Source organism: Physella acuta, unplaced genomic scaffold (assembly GCF_028476545.2).
Source record: "Physella acuta isolate Inbredline_101_S28 unplaced genomic scaffold, ASM2847654v3 ptg000332l, whole genome shotgun sequence".
Classification (NCBI taxonomy): domain Eukaryota; kingdom Metazoa; phylum Mollusca; class Gastropoda; family Physidae; genus Physella; species Physella acuta.
This window is the reverse complement of record NW_026731851.1, coordinates 61,005-86,182: the sequence shown is the minus strand read 5'-3', so window position 1 is coordinate 86,182 and position 25,178 is coordinate 61,005. Positions and strand designations below refer to the sequence as shown.

At 36.1% G+C, this 25,178-nt stretch overlaps 2 protein-coding genes and 1 long non-coding RNA gene across 4 annotated transcripts in view; 2 read left to right on the top strand and 1 right to left on the bottom strand.

The window, feature by feature from the left end:
* The window catches only part of LOC131940822 (putative protein phosphatase 2C T23F11.1), a 32,054-nt gene extending 14,936 nt beyond the window's left edge, over positions 1 to 17,118 (bottom strand). The window contains exon 1 of one of the 2 annotated variants that reach the window (XM_059299673.1): positions 16,866 to 17,118. In XM_059299673.1, the coding sequence (XP_059155656.1) occupies positions 16,866 to 17,112 (247 nt within the window). In that variant the 5' untranslated portion in view covers positions 17,113 to 17,118. Of the gene's footprint in view, positions 1 to 10,452; positions 10,683 to 16,865 lie in introns of those variants that run through there. The other variant, XM_059299674.1, reaches the window with a different exon arrangement.
* LOC131940823 (uncharacterized) lies at positions 11,153 to 13,445 on the top strand. Its single transcript, XR_009386584.1, has 3 exons — positions 11,153 to 11,247; positions 12,541 to 12,597; positions 12,921 to 13,445. It is a non-coding gene; the product is annotated as an uncharacterized LOC131940823 (long non-coding RNA).
* Positions 17,119 to 20,669: 3,551 nt separating the features above from the next.
* On the top strand, positions 20,670 to 25,113 carry LOC131940820 (uncharacterized). The gene is made up of 3 exons (XM_059299671.1): positions 20,670 to 20,832; positions 22,763 to 22,980; positions 23,181 to 25,113. Exons 2-3 carry the CDS (start codon positions 22,764 to 22,766, stop codon positions 24,002 to 24,004), a joined length of 1,041 nt encoding a protein of 346 aa, XP_059155654.1. The 5' UTR covers positions 20,670 to 20,832; position 22,763; the 3' UTR covers positions 24,005 to 25,113.
* Positions 25,114 to 25,178: the final 65 nt, after the last annotated feature.

Genomic DNA, 25,178 nt, shown 5'->3' with positions numbered 1-25,178 from the left:
GTGATCCAGGGGAGCCACGGTGATCGGGGAGGTGATCCAGGGGAGCCACGGTGATCGGGGAGGTGATCCGGGGGAGCCACGGTGATCGGGGAGGTGATCCGGGGGAGCCACGGTGATCGGGGAGGTGATCCAGGGGAGCCACGGTGATCGGGGAGGTGATCCAGGGGGCTCACGTCTGGCGCTGAGATGATCCATGTGGATCAGGACTGGTTTCAATCAAGACATCCGACAGCTCTGGCACACCTTTCTTGTGTTTCTACTTGTTCCATAGCTAAGGAGATCTATAGACTGTAGTGGCTTAAGTTTCATACCTTCCCGACCCCACCCCCTCATCAAAAATCGACATTATTTATTGTCTATGAATAACTGACATTATTCCGACTTTTATCCTCGCTTCCTTTATTGTCACGTCGTCCATAAGCCATATCTCAGCTCAATTGGCGTCACAAAGTTATAACCCATCTACCCTGCGACTAGACGTATAAAAACCAGTAGTTCTAACAATGTCGTGTTTACATCGTCTCATGCCTATCAAAAACGAAATGTATGCGTCGTCACCTTTCTCCGTCCCTTACCTGGAAGAGTAAGATCATGTATGGACATCTTTATTAGGAATCTCATTATGCGCATGATTATAAAATAAACAAATGAGTCTTTTAACCGTGGCAGACTAAAACAAAATAATATCACGCTACACAACACAACCAGACGTTGGCTTACTGTGTGCGCCTTACAACACATTCTTACTTGGAAAAAAAGGAAGGACAGGCGTTTAAAATAAGGCCCCATGCATATCAATCAGATGCTATAGTATAACGATGTGTGCAGCCGATTAAATCGCCGAGAAGTAGCGACACTAGACCGCTAACAAAAAAAAAGACAACCCCTCTGTAAATCCATACTACACTACTCACTCTAAAGTCGCAGTAGTGGTGTGTAGAAGAAAGGAGGTGACAAGATAAACCTTAACAAACGTCATTGCAGTAACTTCACGGTTTAACGGCGTATTTGTATCAAGATGCCGGAAATACTAAGAGAATAATTTGCAAAGATAAGTAGCCGCCATGTTAACCTAATTGTTCTATGGTGTAAACCAGGGGTCTCCAAACTTTTCAGTCCAAGGGCCGCATTAACTATCAAATATCAGTTCGGGGGCCAGTTTCTTCCAGGTATGTCTTAGATTTTACTGGGTAAAGTTCCTCAGCCATCACCAACAAACGTTTTTTCCGTGAACAAAACGATCTTCGCGGGCCGGATGAGAGGACCTCGCGGGCCGCATCTGGCCCGCGGGCCGTAGTTTGGAGACCCCTGGTGTAAACAGTGGAGAAGAATGTGTCGCTCCTTAGGCATAATTCATGTTTTCCCCCAAGGGATTTATCGGTATTTTAAAACTTAGGGCTTGTCATATCCTTGATATTATTTAAGGATGTAGCAAGATGGTCTGGCGACAGCAAAAACAAAGTTTGAGATCATATGTAAATAACCTAAAAAAGTATAGCAAAGTTAATTCTGAAAGATTTGAAAAATATAGTACAGCTCTATAGACTACATGGGATCCGGTACCATGACTCCATATTGGCACCATACACTTTGCTCCTAAATATCGATGTTTCAATTTACAAACATAACAATTAGACAAAAACTTACTGTCAGTTAGTCAAAATTTTGTGAACAATACTATCATGAATTTTCTTTAAAAAAAATGTAAATCAAATAAAATCATACACTTTGACCAACATGATATAAACATTAATGAGTAACATTTGACGTTCTAGAACAATTGCAGTATTGTGCTACGAACTCTTTTAAAGCTAAGAAAGGATACTATACATTCAGTAGAAAAAACAATGGGTTGACCATCACACTAACTGGAGTTCATGTGCTCTAATAATTTGGAAATCCCACACAACAATGTGCTGTATGTATCGTGCTACGAACTCTAACAAAATAAAGCTAAGACAGGATACTATACATTCAATAGAAAAAACAATAGGTTGACCCACACTGGAGTTCATGTGCTCTAATAATTTGGAAATCCCACACAACAATGTGCTGTATTCCCTCGTCAGATAGGACACGATTCCTCCCATTGTCTAATTGTGTTATGGAGATGATGCTGTGACGTCATAATAGCGGAGATCGTACATCACTAACAAAAGCGTGTGGGGAATAGGTGGCGGGGAGTGGGTGGATCGTTGGCTTTTAACGTTTTAGAAGAAAAGAGAAATCTACAAGATTTTAGAGGCATTTTCAGCACTGTAACTCAGTAATAAAAAAAAAGTAATTTATAAAAAGTAATTTTTTTTTTAAAAAAAAGCCTAAAAACAAATTCTATAACAAGGATATCTTTTTTTTTTTACATTTTCATAAGAACTTTTTTTTAAAATTTTCAAAAGTTTTGCTAAAAATAAAGAAACAGAAAATTTGACAGAATACACACAAGCAGTTAATAGAAATTCATAGAAGTTGTACGTACAATTGTCGAGAAGAAAACATATATGATATAATTATAACGTCAACTAAGCTTCATGTTAAAATTAAGTCACCACAGCACATAAAAAAAACAACTCGCCTATCTGCTATTTAATCCTAAACAACAGGCTTTTCCACGCGAAAAAAAAACCAACCACCATTTCTGATGTAAGCTTACACTGCTAACGATAGGGGAAGTCGCGATAAACTAAGTGGCGTTTTTAAACAGGCAGAGGTAAACCTACACACATACAGCTTAAACATACATGGTGCACAAATAAGCTCGTAAGTGTTAATAAAAATATAGTAATAAAATACTGAAGGAGCTACAGGTAATCGAAATGTATTCTACCAAATGAATCATTGTCAGCTTAAGCGGTTACACAACCTTCAACATGTTGATTGTGACTCACGTTTTAAAAATTAAAAAAAGATCTTTAGAACTACTTATTACAGCTATTAAAAGCTACGCGTTGTTTGTGTGCGTTTTCCTGTTGAAAGGATAACTGTATAAAAATTGTTCAGAGCAAAGTATTTAATAAATCTATAGCTGGCTTGAGCAAAAGACACACAGATATTAAATAGGTAGACAGACAGAACGGTAAAACAAAATAGATAAAAATAGATGGGTGCAGACAGACAGACAGACAGACAGACAGACAGACAGACAGACAGACAGATAGATAGATAGATAGATAGATAGATAGATAGATAGATAGATAGATAGATAGATAGATAGATAGATAGATAGATAGATAGATAGATAGATAGATAGATAGATAGATAGATAGATAGATAGATAGATAGATAGATAGATAGATAGATAGATAGATAGATAGACAGATAGACAGACATATAGACAGACAGTCTAGACAGACGACACAATTCCCATTTACCATCCAGCAAGCATCAAACATCCCACAACCTGGGGGTATTGGAGTAATGACGGGAGATGGCCGGGGAGTCGTGTACTAGGACTACTTTCCTCCACGTCGAGTGTAAAAGACGGGCTAACTGGGGATAGAATCGCCCCGGGAGGGAGGGAACGACGGGATATGGGAAAACGCATGAACGTGACCAACTCTCTCAGACGTTCGCAATGTGATCTCACTTTCTGGCTTGGCTTGAATGTTAAATACACACGCTTATATAATCCTTGTTAGCTTCTTTCAACACAACATAGGGGTCATCCATAAATGACGTCACACTTTTTTGACGATTTTTACCTCCCCTCCGTCACACGTCGTCACATAAAGCCAGACTCCCCCCCCCCCCCATAAAATGACGTCACACCTCAGCCTACAACCCCCACCAAATTGCTGTTGAATTTTTCTTAAAACATCGATATTTCCAAAACCTTGTCTGAACTCTATTTTTATCAATTCCTACTACAATTTATTAAAACAGTTTTCTAAAACGCGAAATAACGGCTGAAACTCGTTTTCTAACATTGCTTTTTTTATAATGCAAAAAAGTAACGTCACACCATCTGAACCCCCCCCCCCCCCCCCTCATCATACACCGTCACAAAATTACAGACTTCACCCTACGAGTGTGACGTCATTTATGGACGACCCCATATAATATCTTCAGGTCTCGCCCCGTGTGCAAATGTTTGACCTCCGTAATTCGTCCGTGTCGGCCCTCATACACCCAGCCGCGCAGACCATACTTCAACTATCGATTTGGGTTGAATCACAATCGTTTGGAAGTGTTCAATGTCCACAGTTGAAATAATGCGAGCGATTCCTACCTTGGGCTCGGATATTAAAATAGGAATGGGAGGGAGGGGGGGGGGGGAGGTCCTCTCAATGGGCGACTTGCCGAACTCGATTCTCTGTGCGAATGATTTAATGTCTTCGGAAATGGAGGGTCGTGACCCTATGAATGTAACATTTCTATAGGAGTCACGGTGAACCATACAATAGATCTGAATATAAAAACCCCAGTGTGTCCCTAGCTAATGTCTCACTAGTAGAACAACAAAGCTTCCTTAAAACACACAACACTCTCTACATATGGTTATACCACTTTACAGATTAAAAAGCAAAATTTAAGTGATATAGTCTCTTCAGATCTGGCGGTTAATACGTGGGCGGTGGGGGAGGGGTGAAGTAGTGTTTCTCTCAATCTGTGTCCTCGGCTTAACAATTGATTATAAGGCATACATTACTTTTCCCGACTTGAAAACTTCAGTGTGAGCTGGGCGGACGTGCCCAACTTGAGGGTGTCCTTATGAGCAGGACAGACACGGCCTGTTCACTCACGACATGTTACACTCGCCTACGCTATCCACGGTCTAATCACGACATGTTACACTCGCCTACGCTATCCACGGTCTACTCACGACATGTTACACTCGCCTACGCTATCCACGGTCTACTCACGACATGTTACACTCGCCTACGATATCCACGGTCTACTCACGACATGTTACACTCGCCTACGCTATCCACGGTCTACTCACGACATGCTACACTCCCCTACGCTATCCACGGTCTACTCACGAGATGTTACACTCGCCTACGCTATCCACGGTCTACTCACGACATGTTACACTCGCCTACGCTATCCACGGTCTAATCACGACATGTTACACTCGCCTACGCTATCCACGGTCTAATCACGACATGTTACACTCGCCTACGTTATCCACTGTCTACTCACGAAATGGTACACCGGCCTAGCAACCCACTAACCGTGAATATTGTGTATAATTATAACACCCACATTTCTCAAAACATTTTTATCTCCGTGCATACATATTTCAATAAACTTTAAATTTAAATGAAATAACAATTGATATCTAAAAACCTCGTATAATTCGTCACGCATCAACTGGCTAAAGACAGACCGAGAACCAGTGAAAAGAACGGCTAGTGAAAGAAAGATCCAACTGAGTAGTTCCATTAGGGCAGACAACTTGTAGCCATCATTAAAGATCAATATGGCAGTATCTGAGCCTTAAATGTCGCATGGTTTAACGTGTGCAGCTGCCTCGAAATCTATCGATCACAGGTAAATTGTTGTTAGATCTAAGTCAATGGCTAGGCTTTGGTCGATCTACTTCAATGGGCTTGGCTTTGGTCGATCTATTGGCTAGGCTTTGGTCGATCCACCTCAATAGGCTAGGCTTTGATAGTACTACCTTAATAGGCTAGGCTTTGGTCGATCCACCTCAATAGGCTAGGCTTTGGTCGATCTACCTCAATAGGCTAGGCTTTGGTCAGTCTAACTTGATGGCAAGGCTTTGGTCGATCTTAATTCAGTGGCTATGCTTTGGCCGGCCTAATTCAATAGCAAGGCTTTGGCAGGTTAAACTATTAACTAAAAATAATATTCAACCCTTTTATTTAAAAATCTATATTATTAAAAATAAATAAACTGGGTTAACTTAAAAATACATAGTGCTATAACACTGTGACTTTAAAAAGAAAAAAACAACAATAAAGCCTATTACATTGAAATAATGCATAGCACTAGAACTATTTATGCCACAATTTTTCGAATTATTAAAAAAAAAAAACGCAACTATATTGACACCTGTTTTATTCAACATCCAGAAGGTCAACGCCCTATTGGCCACAGGGGTGTGAGAAAATAGCAGAGCAGGCTAAACCAACGCATCGGTATTACAGCACTGAGTGGGACAATGTAACACGCTTAAGAACAACACATTATATATTATGTCTGAGAGACTGGCGAAAAGTCAAAGCATCAAGATCTCGCTATAAGTGCTAACCATACCAGTATCAGCCCAATGCAAATGAAAACAATTCGTATAATTTAAGTAGGTGTTTTAATAGTGCAAAACACTTAAGATTTATACACAGCACAATTAAACTCTGAAGCCCATTAAGCATAGTGTCTAAAGTTTAATGCCGTTACAAAAGTCGGAAATAAAAAGTCCAACATGGATATGAAATATGCTACTTCGGCAACAAAACCATGGGTTTGATTAACTTTTAAAAGAAATCTCAATGTTGGGGACTGTATTTCTTGAAATAATAGTATCACTAAGTGTCTTGAATGTTTATATCCGTCACCTTTAAAGCAGCGTGAAGTCCTCAACACTCCACACCAACCAAGATATTAGTGGTACTTGTACCATTTTTTTAATCTGTTACAGTGTCGGGACAGACAGAAGGTCAAACATCTTAATGATAATTCAGTAAGATTTTATCAGTCAGATATGTAAAAGCAATACCAAAAAATATCTTAATGGTCATGGTTGTCTCTAAAACAGGTGTATTATTGGTCTAAATAAGTAGTATGAATGATAGAAGCATATTTAGTCCACTCACAAAGCTCATAAAGCAATAGATCCTCCAATCCCATGCATATTTTTGACACTTTATAAGTTTCATGACAACAGTAACACAATCATATTGTATTACAAACTTATAGAATAAATTGTATAGACACAAAGCAGATTTTGATTGATATTTATCTGCTAAGAAGGATAGATAATATTTTAAAACTCATATTCAGTTATGATGTAGACACCCGTTTATAAAGTCTTTCTTTAACATCAATAATTGTAATGGTTACTAAAACACAAAATATGCATACAAAATGTATCAAACTCTTTCCAGAAAAAAGGTTACCACTAAATAAAAACAAATATTTCCACTGCCAAAACCAGACACTACTTGTGATAGCCATCTTCCCATTTAAAAAATGTTCATGCAAGATTCAATACAACACACCACTCTAATGTGTAATGTGATGGTGAGGTTCAAGAACTGCCTGTGAACATTGACCTCAAAGTCTTGGTTGGCTTTAAGCTCTATTAAAAGGTGGGGGGTGGAGGTGTGGAAGAAGTAAGTTGTTTGGGGAAAGTTAAGACAAGTGGGTATTGCACTTGTCACACTATTTTTAGATAAATAGCTACTGCGACCCCATTGATTTACACTGTGTAAAATAAGAACATAACATGTTTAATCTAAATGTTCTGAAAAGATTTTTTACAGTTGTAACTTTGGTCAATAGCCTATTGCAATCTAAAAAAAATTAAGCCTGTTCAGCATTTAAGAGTAAAGCATTTAGATTTACTCCAAACCAAAATGGTTTTTCCCTTATTAATTAAAATAAGAGAACCTACTGATCTTATTCCAAATGGACTATACACTTAACAACAACTATTAGTTAAACTTGCAAAACAAAATAACAGAGCCTACTTAGGTTAATCAGTGATAAAATATTGTGAGTAGGGAATTAATAATGACAGAAGGTCTAAATTAAGGTACAACTCAAGTCTTAATTTAGAATAGACTCAGAGCCTTTACAAGACTTAATTTTGCTTGGTTAACTTAGAAACTAAGTTTAAGGAAAGATAATATAACAATTCATGGAGTTTAACATTGCTTAGAATTTTGAATCAGAATGGTTTAGATTCAATCAGAATTAGTCTATTTAGTGAAAGGCCTCTGCTATGTAGACTAGTTAACTAAAGTCTGCTAGAGTAATACTATTATTACAGGGCCAAGTGAAGCTTATTGTAAACAAATAAGAATTATTTTTACCTAAGTGAGTGATCATCGATAAGTTCAGATTTATTTATACTTTTTTGGTGGAGTATGTTTTATACTTTATAGGGGTCATCCATTTATGACGTCCACATTTTTTTTTTATTTTGGACCCCCCCCCCCCCCCCCACAAAAATCCAATTTTTTTCCTTATAAAAGTCCATATGCGTCCACAAAAGTCAGTTTTTTTTCGGGACCCCCCCCCCCGCGTGTGGACGTCATAAATGGATGACCCCATACCAGTGTCCAAAAAGGTAATATTGCCACTATAACATAATTTTTGCTATCTAAAAAAGGGGGATAACAGTTAGTACTACTAATAGACTATTGATATAGACATTCTACACCAGACTCAAATTACTAGTTTGTACTCTGGCTGTAGGGTAGTAGTGACCCCTGACCCCAAATAACAACTGGGGGCCAATGTGCAGTTTTGGCTGTAAAGGAATGTCCTCACTATGATTAATGGAAACTTTGCTATTCTCAGCAAATCTCAGTGTTGTTTTGATGTGAGATAGAAATAAATAGACATGTATCCCTCTTGCGCCAGAAAAAAATATTTTTTGTTCATTTTTTTGACATGTAGGAATAGATGATTAGTTATTATAAATATATCACTCTTAAATAGTCAAAAAATGCCTTCAAAAACAAAATGGTAAAATTCCACTTTGGCTTATTAATAATGTCATCATCAACAATGTTTTGTCTTCATGCATAGGCCTAGATATATATATTTTTAGAGACCTATTGAATTTTTGACTAATAGGCCTAGATGCTTTGAAATAAATTGATTCACATTACTATTTATTTTAAATGTAAAATAAAGTACTATTAATAGAATTGTTTGCTAGCCTACATGCGTGGCTGATTGCTAATGGACAATATGGCGTCCAAACCGGATGCATGACTTCCGACGATTTTTCATCTTAGTTCCAATTACCTTCTTAGAATTAATGTTTAAAATGATTACCACAAGCAAAATGGGAAGGTTTTTATGTTATAAAAACAAACCATAGGTGGCAAGGAAAAGCATTTGGAGAATGGAGCCTAAATTAAAAAATTGGTTTCATTACAATTAATAAAAAATTTCAAATATCAACGGTATAGGTACAAAAATGAGCGAGAAAGTAAAGCTTTATTGTTTTATCAGTCTACGAAAAAAGAAATCAAATAGCCTATTGTGAACTGTTTTTTTACAAGACGGGCGTTCATACCACAGCCAAATTTGTTTTATTTTTTAAAAACCACTTGACCCCTATTAGGTTCATCACTAGTGAGGAACTCTGGTAAATAATTACTTAATAAGTCAAACCAATTAGTGGTTTCTGTGGCCTCAAAAGTAAGAGTGATAAAACATAGGTTATTATGGAATGGTATGTCTTTAGTTTTAAGTTTAAAAGGAACTAAAAACCTCAAAATTAGTGCCTTATGGATGGATTAAATATGGATGCCTATTATTCAGTGGTCATGATTAAATTGAAAATTTAGTTCATTTTAGGGGGGAATTTTTATACCAATGTCCGATAATAGAATCTTCTTTAAAAAAGGATTGTTAGGTAACTGGTAGTTAACTTAACTAAATAGGCCTACTAAGGGGTCATCCATTTATGATGTCCACAAATTGTTTTGGATTTTGGAATCCCCCCCCCCCCCTTGTCCACAAAAGTAAACTTAATTCCCTATTTAAAGCCACACGCGTCCGTTTAAGTCAATTTTGTTCCCCCCCCCCCCCCCAGGTGGACGTCATAAATGGATGACCCCTTAGTAGATACACACATTGTGTTAGCTAATGTCAATGCTAGCCCTAACCCCAACCCTAGCTAGTCCTACCATACGCCTAACCCTAATTTCTAATAGTCGACATTACAATACTACAACCCAACACACCTATTTTATGGAAGAGTCTATTATCGGACATCAGTATCTAAAAAATCATCCAATTTTAGATTTTGTGAGAAAATCTAAATATTAGATTTAGGGCTTAGGCCTAGATCTAGATTTAACTAATTTACGCCTGGTGAGAAAATCTAATTAAAGTTATTATTAAATATTAGGCTAATATTCTAATAAGACTAGTTAGTTATAGTAGTAGGTAGTACTAGTATGTCTAGTCTAGTAGTATAACTACTAGATCTAGTCTAGTCTAGATCTAGTACTTAAGTCTAGTAGTGATGACTACTAGATCTAGATTAGAATTAGATCTCTAGATTCTCTAGACTCTTAGACTCTTAGAATGTCTTAGATGTACTACTCTGATGTACCACTTAAATTTAAAACTAGACTACTAGTATTACTAACTAATCTATTAAAATGCAAGATATAGATTCTAGATCTAGATCTAATTTAGAAGCTGAAAGGCGAGGCAGAGATGTGAAAACTGGTAGACTAGTGAGTAGTGGTAGACTGTCAAACAAACACTGAACAGTGAGTGAGACACAAAAAAAATGCTTACCAAAAATGGATTATTAAGCTTTTCCTCCACTTACATCTAATAAAAGATGTACGAATGATAACCAACGTAGGCAAAAGATCTTTAGTTTTATAAAGCACTAAGAAATAAATGTACGACTAAATAAAAACAGCAAATAGAATCTCGAAATCTAGTCTATATCTGTAACATTCTTTTAAAAAAATTGTTTTGTTGACACTGAACTTGGCAGATTAATATTTACTCAATAGCCTACTAACGGAACGACCAGGTAATACTATAGATTGAAAGAAAAAAAGTTTTTATACAAACATTCTAAAATATATAGAAATGTATAACCACATAACAAGAGAAAAAAACGTATTTTGGTAGATCTAGTAATGTTCTAATGGAATAATATATTCAAACAATAACATTTTGTCTATCAACGTAAATATAATGGTTTTAAATCTACATCATCTAGTGCAATAACCTCAGCAGACTGTAGAATTCCTTTTGATAAAAAAAACAGTGAATACTAGATCTAGACACTCGAAACAAGTAAGAATAGAATGTTTTGATACAAAAACATTATACTTGATTGAATTAAGCTTCAGAAATGTAGGGATGTTGCATAAAATAGGTTTTTACAGGAGATAGATCTACCTTATATTTGTATGGCAATTATTTTTAAATAACATAAATTATTTTGGCTTTAAATACTATTCTGGCAATTCAACAACGCCTCTAATATTAAATAATAAATAACGCTTCATAATTTATTAAATGCAAATAAAACCGTTGTTGCTAAATTAAAATACATTTGTTGAGATGTAAACGGTACTGCCATTACGTTTTTAAAAAAATGCATTACTAGTTCTATTTATGTATTTAATATTTTGGATATTATTGTAAACAAAGTTTTATTCCGCCCGTAACTATAGTTAAGGGGAAACTATTCCAAGTAAAGGTCGAATAAACAAATCAGTTGCTCTCCACTTTCCTCCTATGTGAGGGTTTGAAGGTTTAGATTTCTACAAAAAGATTTGTTCTGTTTTTTTTTTTAAGATGAACGAACTAAGACAGAACTTGAAATCTATAGTAATGGTTGGATCAGTTATTGGAGGAATCGCTATTGCTTCTTACCCTATAATTATAGCACCCTATTTGAATCCTAATCCATGGAGTAAGTAACTTTACTTTAGTAAGCAGTAGACTTGAGTAGAGTCAGTAGACTGAAGGAATAGACTGTACTCTCTGTACTGTTACTGTTTTAACTGTACTGTAGTGTAGAGACTGAGTAGACTTGAACTTAAAGAGAATTCTAGATCTAATTCTGGGAATTCAGTAATTCTAACTTAATTTAAAATAATTTTATTAAAAATCTTAGGGCCTAACTAAATTATATAATATATAGGAATATAGGCCTATTATATATATAATATTATATAATATAATATAGGCCTAGCCCTAGGCCTATATCTTATTAATTAATAAATTATCTAATTGATCTATTTATTATTGTTAGTTTATTAGTAGTTAGCTTAACTAATAATTGTAATTAAATTATATTTTTATAATAGGGCTTGGCCTAATATTAGTGTAATTTAGGCCTAGACTAGACAATTTTAATTTTTATTGTTTTATTTTTTTTAAATGTGACATTTTGTTTACTTCTTAATCTTAACGAAGTTTTAATTTTAGTCTCTTTTCCTTTACTTTAACTAAATCTAGACTCCAGACATTTCGATGAAAATATTTTAAAAGTATTCACCTTGAAAAAAAGTAGGCCCTGTTCAAAATTTAAATCTAGTCAATTGTCATCTAAATTGTAGTTTTTAGTGTCGCAATTCAAAAATAAAATAAGATGTTAGTACTGCTAGACTAATTAAGTTGACATATTATATTTGGATGATATTTCGAGTCGTCCCTTTGAATCCCGGTCAGAACGTCCCCCCGGCGCGGCCTCAACCAACCGGCGGGCTTGTTGCATTGAGTTATATATAAACTCAAAACAATAATATAAACAATCTCCTTTCAGTAGGTCAGGCCACATACCATGCACACACATGTGTAATGTATGCCATTTGTTGATATAAATTTAAAAACTAACAAGCTATTTTTATTCAACAGAGGAGGTTCAAAGTATTGGTAGAAAGGATATTGATAGAGAAAAGATACAGCCTGGAAGTATGTTATTTTGTAACTCCCTAATTTTATTAATTAGTACTATTAAAGATGTTTTATATGAATTCGTTTTTGTCCCTTGTACCAGATTATTACGTAATTGCTTAGTGAACTAGTATTTTTGTCAGTCAGACATTGAAGAAATTAGATTAACCCCAGTTTTGATGTTATTTTAACTGTAACACATTACTTTAGATACAAATTGCTAATGTGAAAATAAGAAACATAACTGAGAAAGACAAATTAAATCATTTTAGTATTTTAAAAAGATTATTAGATTTTTAAAATTTGCAATGTTGCCATATAATTCTCTTTTTTATTTTTAGATATGACTGTCTGGACTGACCCCTTTGAGAGGAAAAAGAGCTAATGTGCCTGTAAATGTTACTGATGTTTTCTTATGTTTGAATGATGGGTTATAGAGAGTGTGGATGCCTTTGATTCAAGAGCTAAGTTGTTTGAAATGTGTGATTGTTGAACAGAAAACCATGGAATTAAATAACTAAAAATTAATGTTCTCTAAGATTAGTTATAGAAAACATACATAATGAATAAGGTTAGCATTATGTAGTTGCACATTTTAAAATGTTTAGCATTTATACCTATTTTTTTTAATTATAATTTGTAATATTAAGTAGGTTTAGTCTAAGGTTAACCTGTTAATATGTTTTAATTTAGTATAAAACAGTATAAAATCATCTGATCTTGAAATCTTAGAAAGCGTGCATAAGCACTTTTATAATCATTAGTAGAAAGAAAAATTATTGTTCAGTAAAATAGTGTATAAGTCAAAAGACCTGAATAAATGTAAATAATTGTGGTTATTATTAAACATTTATTTTTGAACACTGTACATGCATCAGGTTTTTTTTAACTCTCAGTTGTTAACAGTTTGTTTCTTATTTCATCAGGGAAAAGGCTATCTTTTTTTAAGCCGGCAATTACACCTCTAATATAATAAACACATAGAGGCTACACATATATAAATACATACAGGTAATGATTTTAAATCATTAAATTGTAGTTTTATGGTGTTCACTATTTAGAAATTAATCATAAAGTAACACAAGCACACCATCATTAATAGCTGTAACAAAGTGAGATCACTTGTCTTTTGGAGGTCCATGAGGGATTCTTACACCAATGGTGTCAATACCAGCTTCAATATGTGTGTTTGTGCTGCTTATACACAATGGCATATCGCTCATCATAGCTTTCACCAAAGCAAATCATGATAAAAAACCTGACACATCAACACTCAGTATTTACTTAAATATATTAAACACCTTGAGGATTGTACAGGAATTTTTTATCAAGAAAGAACAGTTGGCATCCAAAAATGTCTTGCTGACCTACATGGAGGTTGGCTACTTCTGATCTCTGCGAGGATGAGCTCAAGGTTTCTTTCAGACATTTTGTCTCTTCAGGGAGGGTTAGGGTAATGGTTTACTTATATATTTTATATTTTAATTTAATTTTTTTTCTTCTTTGTTGGGGGGGGGGGGGCAATGCTATGGACACCCCACTCCTCCCCTGGAGAGATGCTTGAAAGAAACTGAATGAGCTACATAAAAGAGGGTTTGAGATGTATCATACATTTTGTATTACTAGTACGGTACTTTTAAATTTAAATATGAAAATATTGAAAAACATGGACATTGTTTCTAGAAAGACTGCTATAGGGGAGTGGTGGAAAAATAAAAATATTTTGACTAGTAATAGTGAAGGAATCGAGAGGTTCTGCTTTTCCATTTTATTTTGTGTCATTGAGATGGTCAGCTATGATAGCGTAGCATAATTGGATAGATCAGACTCGAGTCCATTAGGGCGTCCCTGAGCTCACCAGCTCTGATGGGTACCTGACTTATGTTAAGGAAAGTAAAGGCTGCTGTGTATAGAACTGACTACACTATCCCTTCACTTGCCGAGGTCACAGATACTTAAGAATAACTTTACTTACTTTAGATAGACTACTCCGTGGGGAATAGTTTTTTTACAGGCGCTAGGGACAATAACTTACCATCATACCTAAACTGCAGTAATTTATTGCAAGGCCAACCATTGATTTGCGCATTGACTCTCCGTCACTGCTTTTGTTGATAAATATCATGTCAGAAATAGGCTACAAAATTATAATTTTTACTTTCTCGTATATACGTAGTATAGAGAAAGTATTGTAATCGTGCAAAAAAAAAAATCGAGATTTGTTTTACACCTCACTGATACGGAAAAACATAATTTTGCAATCTTGTCCATATGTCTGTGTGTGTGTGTGTCTGTGTGTGTGTCCGTGTGTAAACACGATAACTTGAGTACCGTTACAGCTAGGTTGATGAAATTTCATATATAAGTATTATATCAAAATCGTAGATCCGTATCAACTTTTGAGCGATTTCCGATAACCGGAAGTGGTACTTTTTCTACTTTGAATTTTTCAAAAGCCTATAACTTGAGTACTATTTCAGATAGATAAATGAAATTTCACATGTAAGTAAAAGATCTAATTCTCTACCTTCTGTTAAATTTTGAGTAATTTCCGTTGACCGAAAGTAGTAATTTACGCTACTTCCGATTTCTCAAAAAACTAATGTAAATTTTAAAAGTACTAATAATATTGCGCACTATTATGCGCTTTTTATTTCGCGTTCACTTGGTGTGCAATTAATTTGTCTACGAGATTTTATTCTATTTTTAAAACTTTAAGTATAAGAATATTCGAGAAAGTTTAGGGGAGATCACTCCCGGTTTATTTACTTTGTAGTGTTTTTTTTTTATAACCTGAATTAAGGACGTAGATTTACTCCTGTGGGGAGAAAGGGGGAGTAGGGGGTGGAAGAGGTTTTTCAAATGTGAAGCAGTATCAAATACGATTTGTATGTAACTAGAATAAAAATGAACATAATATTAAGGTTAGTTTAGAGCAGTGGCGAAACTACCATACCGCAAGTTGGGGGGAGGGGGGGGGGGGCAGGCCATTTAACTGCAGGAGCCCTAAACCCTAAATTTGACCAAAAACAAAATAATTTTTAATTGCTTCTTGATAGACTAGTGGTTTTGTAACAACAAAAAACAGATCTACTACAGCACTGTGTGTTCTACAGTAACTAATGCACACAGTTGCATAGGAAAAAAAACTATTTGAGCTGTAGCTTGAAAAATAGGCAAACCATCAAACAGCTTCCATGACTTTAAACCCCTATATAAATAGTCTAATAGAGGTGCCAAAAGGGATCATTTTAATAGTTTTGTACAAAGCAAATTAAAAAGCAATTTTTTATTTCAATGAGGCATACTAAAGAATTACATATTTATAAAATGGAACGCAGTGGCGTAGCGAGGTCGGGTGTCACCCAGTGCGGCACTTAATGGTGTCACCCCCCAGAGGCGTAGCGACCCTTCCTGTCCGGAAATAAACTTTCACATTTTCTATTTGCACCCCCCCCCCCCTCTCAAACTTTCGATTTGCGCCCCCCCCCCTCAAACTTTCGATTTTCAACCCCCCCCCCCCCTCAAACTTTCGATTTGCACCCCCTCCTCAAGTTTTTCTCTATATATTTTGCTATTTTTTGTCCCTGCCCACAAGAACATTAAGGTATTTAAAGTGAAGCACATTAACTTAGGCTTATAGTAAGGGCTATAGCCTATACGCCTATCATTATTTCCTGTTCAAATTCCAGTCAATAGCTTTATTTTCAGGCTAGGGTCGTCCATAAATGACGTCACACTCGTAGGGGGAGGGGGTGGGTCAGATGGTGTGACAATGTTAGAAAACGAGTTTTAGCCGTTATTTCGAGTTTTAGAAAATGGTTTTAATAAATTGTACTAGGAATTGATCAAAATACTCTATGTTGACAGTTCTGACAAAATTTTGGAAAAATATCGATGTTTTAAGAAAAATTCAACAGCAATTTTGAGGGGGGGGGGGGTGTAGGCTGTGACGTCATTTTAGGGGGGTCTGGCTTTTTGTAACGATGTTTGACGAAGGGGAGGGGTGAGGTAAAAATCGTTTTAAAAAAGCTTGACGTCATTTATTTGTGACCCCCTACGTCTAAAAAGTTAGGCTCATGTTCATCTGTCATCTTCTGCACCGCTCCCACATCCACCCTAGTGTCGCCTTCCTAAATCACGTCCAGTGTTTCTTCCAGTCATCTCTACCGCCCATCCCCCCCCCCCCCCCCCGGAAAATTTGGTCCGCCCCCGAAAATATCAAGTGCCCCCCAGGCGAAAAAAGTCTGGAAAAAAACACTGAATACGTCCCACTGTACACTTACCCATACTAAACTCTCTCATCATTTGAACCAGCAAGTCATCGCGTCGTTTCCTCGCGTCGTCGTTCATTTTTCTCATGTACCCAATGGGGGGTAACGGCACGGTTCTCTGTGTCCGAGTGGAGGCGGGGACTCTGCTGTTTGGCAGGGATCCCCTGTTCCGAACAGGCTCACAGTTGCCGTAAGACGACGCTTTACTCAAACTGTTGTTGTCATTCTTGGATCGAAATTGGTTTCTGTGGTAGTTCATTTTTTTTTTTTTTTTTGCTGTAGACGAGGGGTTGTATTAAAGTTTACATGGTGGTATTTTTTTCACGTATTACTAGATCCAGATCTAGTAGTAAAAAAAAAGTTAAAGTTTCCTTTCAAACCTGACCAAGAGAAGTATAGTTCACCTGTTTCTGTGACCTCGGGATATGAAGGGATAGTGTGGTTGGCACTATGCCAAGCCGCCTTTACTTTCCCTAACGTGAGTTAGGTACCCATCAGAGCTAGGTGGACTCACAGACGTTTACAGACTTAAATCCAGTTTCCAACTCGATACTTTTGGGTTAGCAGTCGTATAAAACTGCCGCCCCACACGTTTTGCTATTAGTATATTTTACAAAAATGGCAAGACAATGTAGAAAACGAGAAACTGTATGAGGTGTGTGGAAATGTCAATGGAATGGGCACTAGCTCGGAAAGGAAGCTTGCAATAGAGCTAGACAGGCCTTGGAGTGGAACCTTCAGGACAAGTGATGCATGGGGTCGACCCATGAAGACATGGCGGCATAGCGTGCTAGAGGATGCCGAAAGGGTGGGTACAGCTGAAAAGAGTAGCGGGAGACCTTAGGGAGTTAAAAGCTTTGGTAGGGGCCCTGTGTTCCACAAGGAACAAAAAAAATGATGAGTATTCTAGTGGTAAGGAAATAGATAGGGGTGGGTGAATTTGTGTCGATATAAATATAAATATGGTTTATATTAAGTGCTTATAAATATGGCTTATATAAGTGTCCTAAGGACAATATTTGTAGTAAGAAGGAAAACAATTTCAGGTAACGGGATTTTCTACCAGCAAAATTTTATTATCACTATCACTGCAACCAGATCTGGAAGATTTCCGGGCAAATGCTTTACCTAATGCAAGCCAGGATAAAGGAGGGTGGGTAGCAGGGGCGGAACTACAGTGTCGCCAGACCCCGCAATGTGGGGGGGGGCGACAACGCCGCCATTAAGGGGTAGTGGTAGCTTTAGGACCAGCAACCCCATCATGTTAAAAAATAAATAAAAGACCCATAAAAAAAGCCAACTGTAGAAATATTTTCGAAAACTTTGGAAGAAACTAGAAGCTAGTTGCTTAAAGCCGAAAGGACGCAATAAAACCAGATCCCATCAAGTTGGGTCAAACGTGGAACCAGATTGAGAAAATTGCGCAGAACGGAGAGATCTATACAGTTGAGGTAGGCTGCCTATACTCCAGGGGAGAAGACAACATAGCAGGATTACCACTGTACCCACCACCTATTGAACTTTTCCCTGACCACTGGCAGACAAATCACGATAGAAACTTTTGGCTAGTACTAGACCTAACTGAAGAACTCGCAAATCTCTAAATTCCTTTCAAAGACTTTAAAGATTTTGCAGCGCATATTTTTTTTAAATTTATTTCACCTCCATTCTGCAGTTGTCGTCGAATTTAATCTTAAAGTTGAGGTAACAAAAAAAGAGGGGGGGGGGGGGGTATTTATTTTAACACTCCCTTTTTTACCACTACTTTCAATTAACAACAATTCTACACACCTATAGTTATAGTATTGACATAACAGATTCCCAATGAACACAGTGTGCTTGGTTGTTAAATGAACACCAACAAGTAGGCCTATACTGTGTTACTGAAGATGCCTGCACAACAAAGAAGGAAGAACAACACTCATTGATGTATAATATCAACGCATTGGTTAACTTCCGATTTTTTTTCATCCATTCATCTAATTTTCGGAAATTCCTTTTTTATTTTAAAATCCCTGCGCATAAACATAAAATAGAAATAAAATCGTAAATCCTCGAGTCGTAAAAACAGTGCCCAGAGAGGAGTCCGCACTTTACAGAGAAGCGTGGCACGCGATTTAAAAATTAAAAAAAAAGAAATTAAGGGTCATCCATCAATAACGTCATGCTTTTTTGCGAGTTTTACCTCACCTCTCCCCTCCGTCATATATCGTCACAAAAAGCCAGGCCTCCCCTAAAATGACGTCATACCTCAGCCTACAACCCCCCACCCCCCTCTAAATTGCAGTTGAATTTTTCTTAAAAGATCGATATTTTTACAAAATCTTGTCTGAACTCTGTCAACATATAGTATTTTCAGAGGCGTAGCGACGGGGGGGGGGGGGGGGGGGTGGTACATATGTCCCCGGGTGCCGACCCTAGGGGCGCGAAAATAAGCTCATTTTAGCTGCAGTTTTGAATTATAAATATAAAAAATATATGGGGGGGGGCAAATTGAAAGTTTGTCCCCTGGCGCCGGGAGGGGTCGCTACGCCTCTGAGTATCTTAATCAATTCCTATTACAATTTATTAAAACAGTTTTCTAAAAATAACGGCTAAATCTCGTTTCCTATCATTGCTTTTTATAATGCAAAAGTGTAACGTCACACCATCTGAACCCCCCTCCCCCTCATCAAACACCGTAACAAAATTTCGGATCCCCCCCCCACCCCTACGAGTGTGACGTCATTTATGGGCGGCCTCCTTAACAATAATAATATTTTGTAAAGCCCCGCATAAGCTTGATATTTGCGTGCGCACAATCATCATATTGTATGAGAGTCTCATAACAGACTTGCATGACAAGAGCAGTAACTTTGAAATATTTGAAGTTATTGCTCTACTACGGACGACTTTATGATGAAATCATGAATAACAATGATCCCAGTGTTACATTTCGTACTCAGCCTTCCTACGTGATCAAGCACGACTTATAACGGAGACAAAAAAACAACGAACAGCTACTCAACACTAAATGAAAGGTTCAATTTTCCTCTCGGTAGATCCTTGTTTACCACGAAAATAATTTCCAAACACTAGTTTCGAGTGACTATAGGGCGAGGCCCATTTATCGTGGACAATTTACGGGGGTGGACTTTTTTTTTTAGGGCGATTAGTCGGGCCAGCTTGATGTCGCACAAGTATAATGTCTGCTAAAATTATTTATGGACAGTCCGTGCTCAGACGACCTGACTTTGGGGTCATTCATAATCATAAATGACTTCACACTTTATGACGATTTTTACCTCCCCTGTCACAAAAAAACAGCCCGCTACCCTAAAATGACGTCACACATCTGCTTACAACCCCCCATCCCCAAATGCAGATGTTTTTTTTCAAGTATCGATTTCTTTCTAAAAATTTTGCCTGAGATCGGTCAACATCGAGTATATTAATCAATTTCTACAATTTACACAAACAGTTTTCTTAAAACGCAAAAGAAAGGCTAAAATTCAGTTTCTAAATTCTAACATTACTTTTTAATAATGCACATGTGTGACGTCACACCATCCGAACACCCCCCCCCCCCCCCCATTCACAATGAGTATGGAGTATGGACATCCGCATTATTCTTAATATGAATATAAAGAACTTTGCTTATGTTCTGAGTGTAGGTAGAAATGTAATCTCTCCCTCTAGTTTGTTGTGTTGTAAACGGAGCTGGATAGAAAGTGAACATTGCTCATAAAGACAGATATTTTTATTTTGTTATTTATAATTTGAGCCTAGGCAACATAAATAATGATCATGATTTTCCCACACATGCGCATAGTTCAATCCGGAAGACGGAAGCTTGACCTAAAACAAAATAAAACAAGGCTTAGATTAGCTCAGTCAGACGATGCTTTGTTGTTACTGAGTATGGTGTTATTATAATATTATAACTACCGATATCAAGAGAGGAATTTGCTGTTGTCCTAGAAACACTGATAAGACGAAAGTATGAAGCTTTCTATGCTGAAATATTCATATAGTGTTTTAATTACTTTAAACTAGTTTAATTTTAACAGGGACATTTTTTTTTTACATTTTCATTTTTTTGTTTGTTGTGGTTGTTCAATGTTTGTCTTGTAAACTGTACTGACTCTAATCCGAATCTAACTGAGGTACTGTAAACTAAAACTGTGTAGTGTAGTCAGTAGTGTAAAAGTTGTAAACTTAAACTAAAACTTGTAATTTTAATTTCATATTTTCAAGTCTAACTAATCTCTAGAATTATAATTCCATTTAATTCTGAAGTATTGAATAGAATACTAATAAATACTACTACGAAGTGTCTACTCGGAATAAGATTTTTCGGCAAAAGATAGTTCTGCGCATGCGCAGTGACCTATGGCTAGGGTTAGAATGAGGGTTAGGGGTAGAATTAGGGATAGGGTTAGGGATAGGATTAGGGCTAGGGTTAGGGATAGGATTAGGGCTAGGGTTAGGGTTAGGATTAGGGATAGGATTAGGGATAGGGTTAAGGATAGGATTAGGGTTGGTATTAGGGTTCTGCGGTTGTAAACACACGCATGCGCAGTACCATCGAAAACATCACCGCTAAGTCGTAGTTTCTCTCCATTGCGCATGCGTATCGCATGCATATCTTATTCCGACTAGAATCGGCCTAAATACTATTACTAAAAAGTAGTTTTAAGTACTAGATCTAGATCTAGATCTAGTAGTAGAATAAGTATTAAGTAGATTAACGTCACAATAACGTCATTAGAGTGTGATAGTATAAGTATAGTATAGGCCTAGTAAATGTATAGGGCAGTATAGTATAGCATAGGCCCCTAAGACCTAGATTCTAGGTCTAGAATCTAGATGATAGTCTAGATCTAAAAATCTAATGTTAACAACTAACAAGTTAATAATTACTAAACTAACAACAGACAGAGTTAGAATCTAGAACAGGGGTCTCCAAACTTTTCCGTCCGAGGGCCGTATTAACTACCAAATTTCAGTTCGGGGGCCAGTTTCTTCCAGGCATGTCGTGACTTTCTGAGCAAGTTCCTCAGCCAACTCCAACTAACGTTTTTTTCCGTGGACAAAAAGATGTCAGCGGGCCGGATGAGAGGACCTCGCGGGCCTGATGCGGCCCGCGGGCCGTAGTTTGGAGACCCCTGATCTAGATCAAACTGTTCTTTAGTAAATTGTTTTTACCGCTATCTATCATGCATGGTAGTAGATCTAACTCTATAAGTATAGTGTATAGGCCTATGTGAACTAAGAAAAAAAAAATGACCAGAAGTAGGTCTGTTTTCAATTTGCTTGAATGGGGGGGAAGGAGAAGTGAAGAGACCATAGGATTTGGGTCCATTCTATGATGTATGACTATGAACTAAACTTAAACTACCGCACTGTTGATTTTACCACACCCGTTATGCTACCAAACGAAATATTAAGCTTTTTTAATCAGAAGATGGAAAATGCCAAAATTTTAGAATTTGTCTTTCAGTCTTTAATAATAATTATCAAACAGAAGTTAAACAATCCAGTTTATGTAACTACATTTGTTTGAATAACATAGAGATTTTAAAAATATTTATTGAACCATTTGAGACTTTTCTCATTATGGTCCATTACTGTCTATCACTAAAACCCTAGTTATGTTATAAATTACTAATAGTTTAAGCATGTCTCAATGTACATTCTTTTTCTATGTCATACTTTTATTTAATTTATATATTTATAGTTTAGGTTTTAAAATTAATTATTATTAAAATATGGACCCTGTTCTTCCTAATGGATGATCTGCACATGTTTATAAATATAAGACAATTTTAATAGTTTCAATAACTTCAAGTCTCTTGTGTGACAAATCTATAGTTATTCTTTTTGTGCTTACAGCTTTTTATAAAAGGGTAACTTTGTTTTTATTCTAGAATGACTTCCCCAAAAAAGATTGTGGACAAAAAAGAAGCACCGAAAAAAGAAGCAACTAGACGGACTATTGGTCAGAAAGCAGCCTGCTCTTTCAACATTGTTGAGCAGAAACTTAGAAATAGCCCAGTTTTTATCTGCCTAATTATATTTACAGCCCTCCTACTATTTGCAGTGCTATTTCTGAATCTCCTCGCTGGTAATCCAGAGATTAGTCATGGTAAAAATACAGTTTTGTTTCATTACCAAGTCATCTTTAGCATAATTATCATATAATCTCATCCATATAGGCCTACTATGAAAATATTATTTTTTTTTTATAATTTTGGGTATCAATCAAATCTTTGTTTTATCATTGCTTTGCACATATTATTAATGGTAATTAAAATTGTTCCTATAATGCTTTTTCTTTGTTCCCAGGCTTGTTTGTTCGTGGAATTTCAACAGTTTCCTACCAGTACCCCCTTGACATCACTCCAGCCGGTTGGGCTTTTTCTATTTGGGGAGTTATCTACCTTCATCAGTTTGCTTGGGTGATTTATAATCTTGCTTTGATCTGCCGCACAACAAACAACGGACCTGCATACCTCAACCCTGTCATTCTCTCACCAGCATTTCTTATTTTTTTTAACTTGAGTTCAGCTTTTAACATTGGTTGGCTGTTTTTATGGGATCGTATTCTGTTTATGGCTTCTTTAGTTTTTCTTGCTTGCATTACCCTTTCTTTGTTTTTGACATTTGCTATTATTTGCATACGAGTGGCCATGTTCAAGGATGTTTTGGTTGACCAAGGACGAAATGTTGATCTTAACTTTCTGAATATTGCAGTAGTAAATGGTATTGGTATGTACGCAACATGGTCCACAGTGGCAACCGTTATTAATCTTGGTGTTGTTTTGACATATAAATGGAGGCACCCAATCTACAGTGAGAATTCTTCAATTATATGCATGGGGGTCTTGTCATTTTTGTTTGCTATTTACATAATTTTAGATCTGACTGCTTTTGAGAAATACACCCGTTATGCTCTTGCACCATATGCTGTTATGATTTGGGCATTGGCAGCCATCATTTCCAAAAACTATAACCCATCAAATGTTTCATTTGTTATGGCCACTGTCTTGCTTGGTGTTGCATCTTTGGCTTTCCTTTTGAAACTGGGATTGACAGCATATCGTTCAAAGAGCTTAAAATACCAGTATAGACAGATGAGAAGAGGCAGACCTCTTGTAGATGAACAGTGATGATTCAATGATAACTTTTTTTTTTCAAATTAAAATTTTGTTTTGTATTGAAGAATTATAATTTAGTGTACTAGTTTTGTTCATTTACTTAAACATTCCCTGCACTTGCTTTTCAAAGAAATTTAAAATCAAAGAGTTGATTTAGTTATAAATATCATTTTATGTTTCACCTATTTAAAATTAATATAAATATCTTTTCTTTATACTTCGGTTGTGTTAATATTTGTAAAATGTTCTTAAGTTTTTTCAATTATGGGAACTATTGAGCATGGTGCTATAACTTAGTTTTCAGTTCCTACGTCTTTTTAATAGTAGGACACCTCAAATTGAAAAGGTTAAATCTGCTAAAAATTAATTATCTGCTAAACATGCCTCGCTAAACAATTTAAACATACAAGAAAATTGTACATAAACCTCCCTAAATGTTAAAACTTTTGTATATAATATCAGTTATCTTCAGTCATCATTTTAACAAATTGCAGCAAACACACAGCTTTACATAATACATATTATTCAAACAAACTTGTATTTATGTACCATAATTAAATATTAGTAATAGTTTTTTATGTGTTTGTGAGGTTTAGGGCTGGCTTTCATTTGGTAGTAACTTAATGAAAGTTTAGTTCTTTGGTGTTTTACAACTTAACTTTGCTTAACTGGCAATGTTGTGTATTAGTTTCTGTTCAAATATTTTGTTATTTAAACATGACAAAATAAAAATTTAATGAAAAAATTATCACTTTGGTTTGTAAAAATGTGTCAATGGCCACACAATCTTTATCCTTTTTAACAATCTAATCAGTATCTTTCTAAACTAAAATGATTAGTTAATTATTTTGCATTGATGTATTCACACCTCATAAAACCAAAGATATTTTGTATTATGTTGACCTGCAAAAAATGTAAATTTTAAAAAAGCTATAATAAGCTGCTAGATCCATTTGTAATTCAATAGTAAGATTCAGCTATTATGTTTTGGTTGTATTTTTTCTTACTTTCAACAGTTTATGGATACTGGTCATTTTGTAAGCCTTATGACTTTGCTCAAAATAGAGCACCCTAGTGGTTTCACTTTTCTTACAATTTAAACAGAAATTTTGCCAGTTTTTGTTAAGCTTTAAAAATGCTAATAAATAATGAACTCAACTAAAAACAAGTGGTTCTTTTATAATTT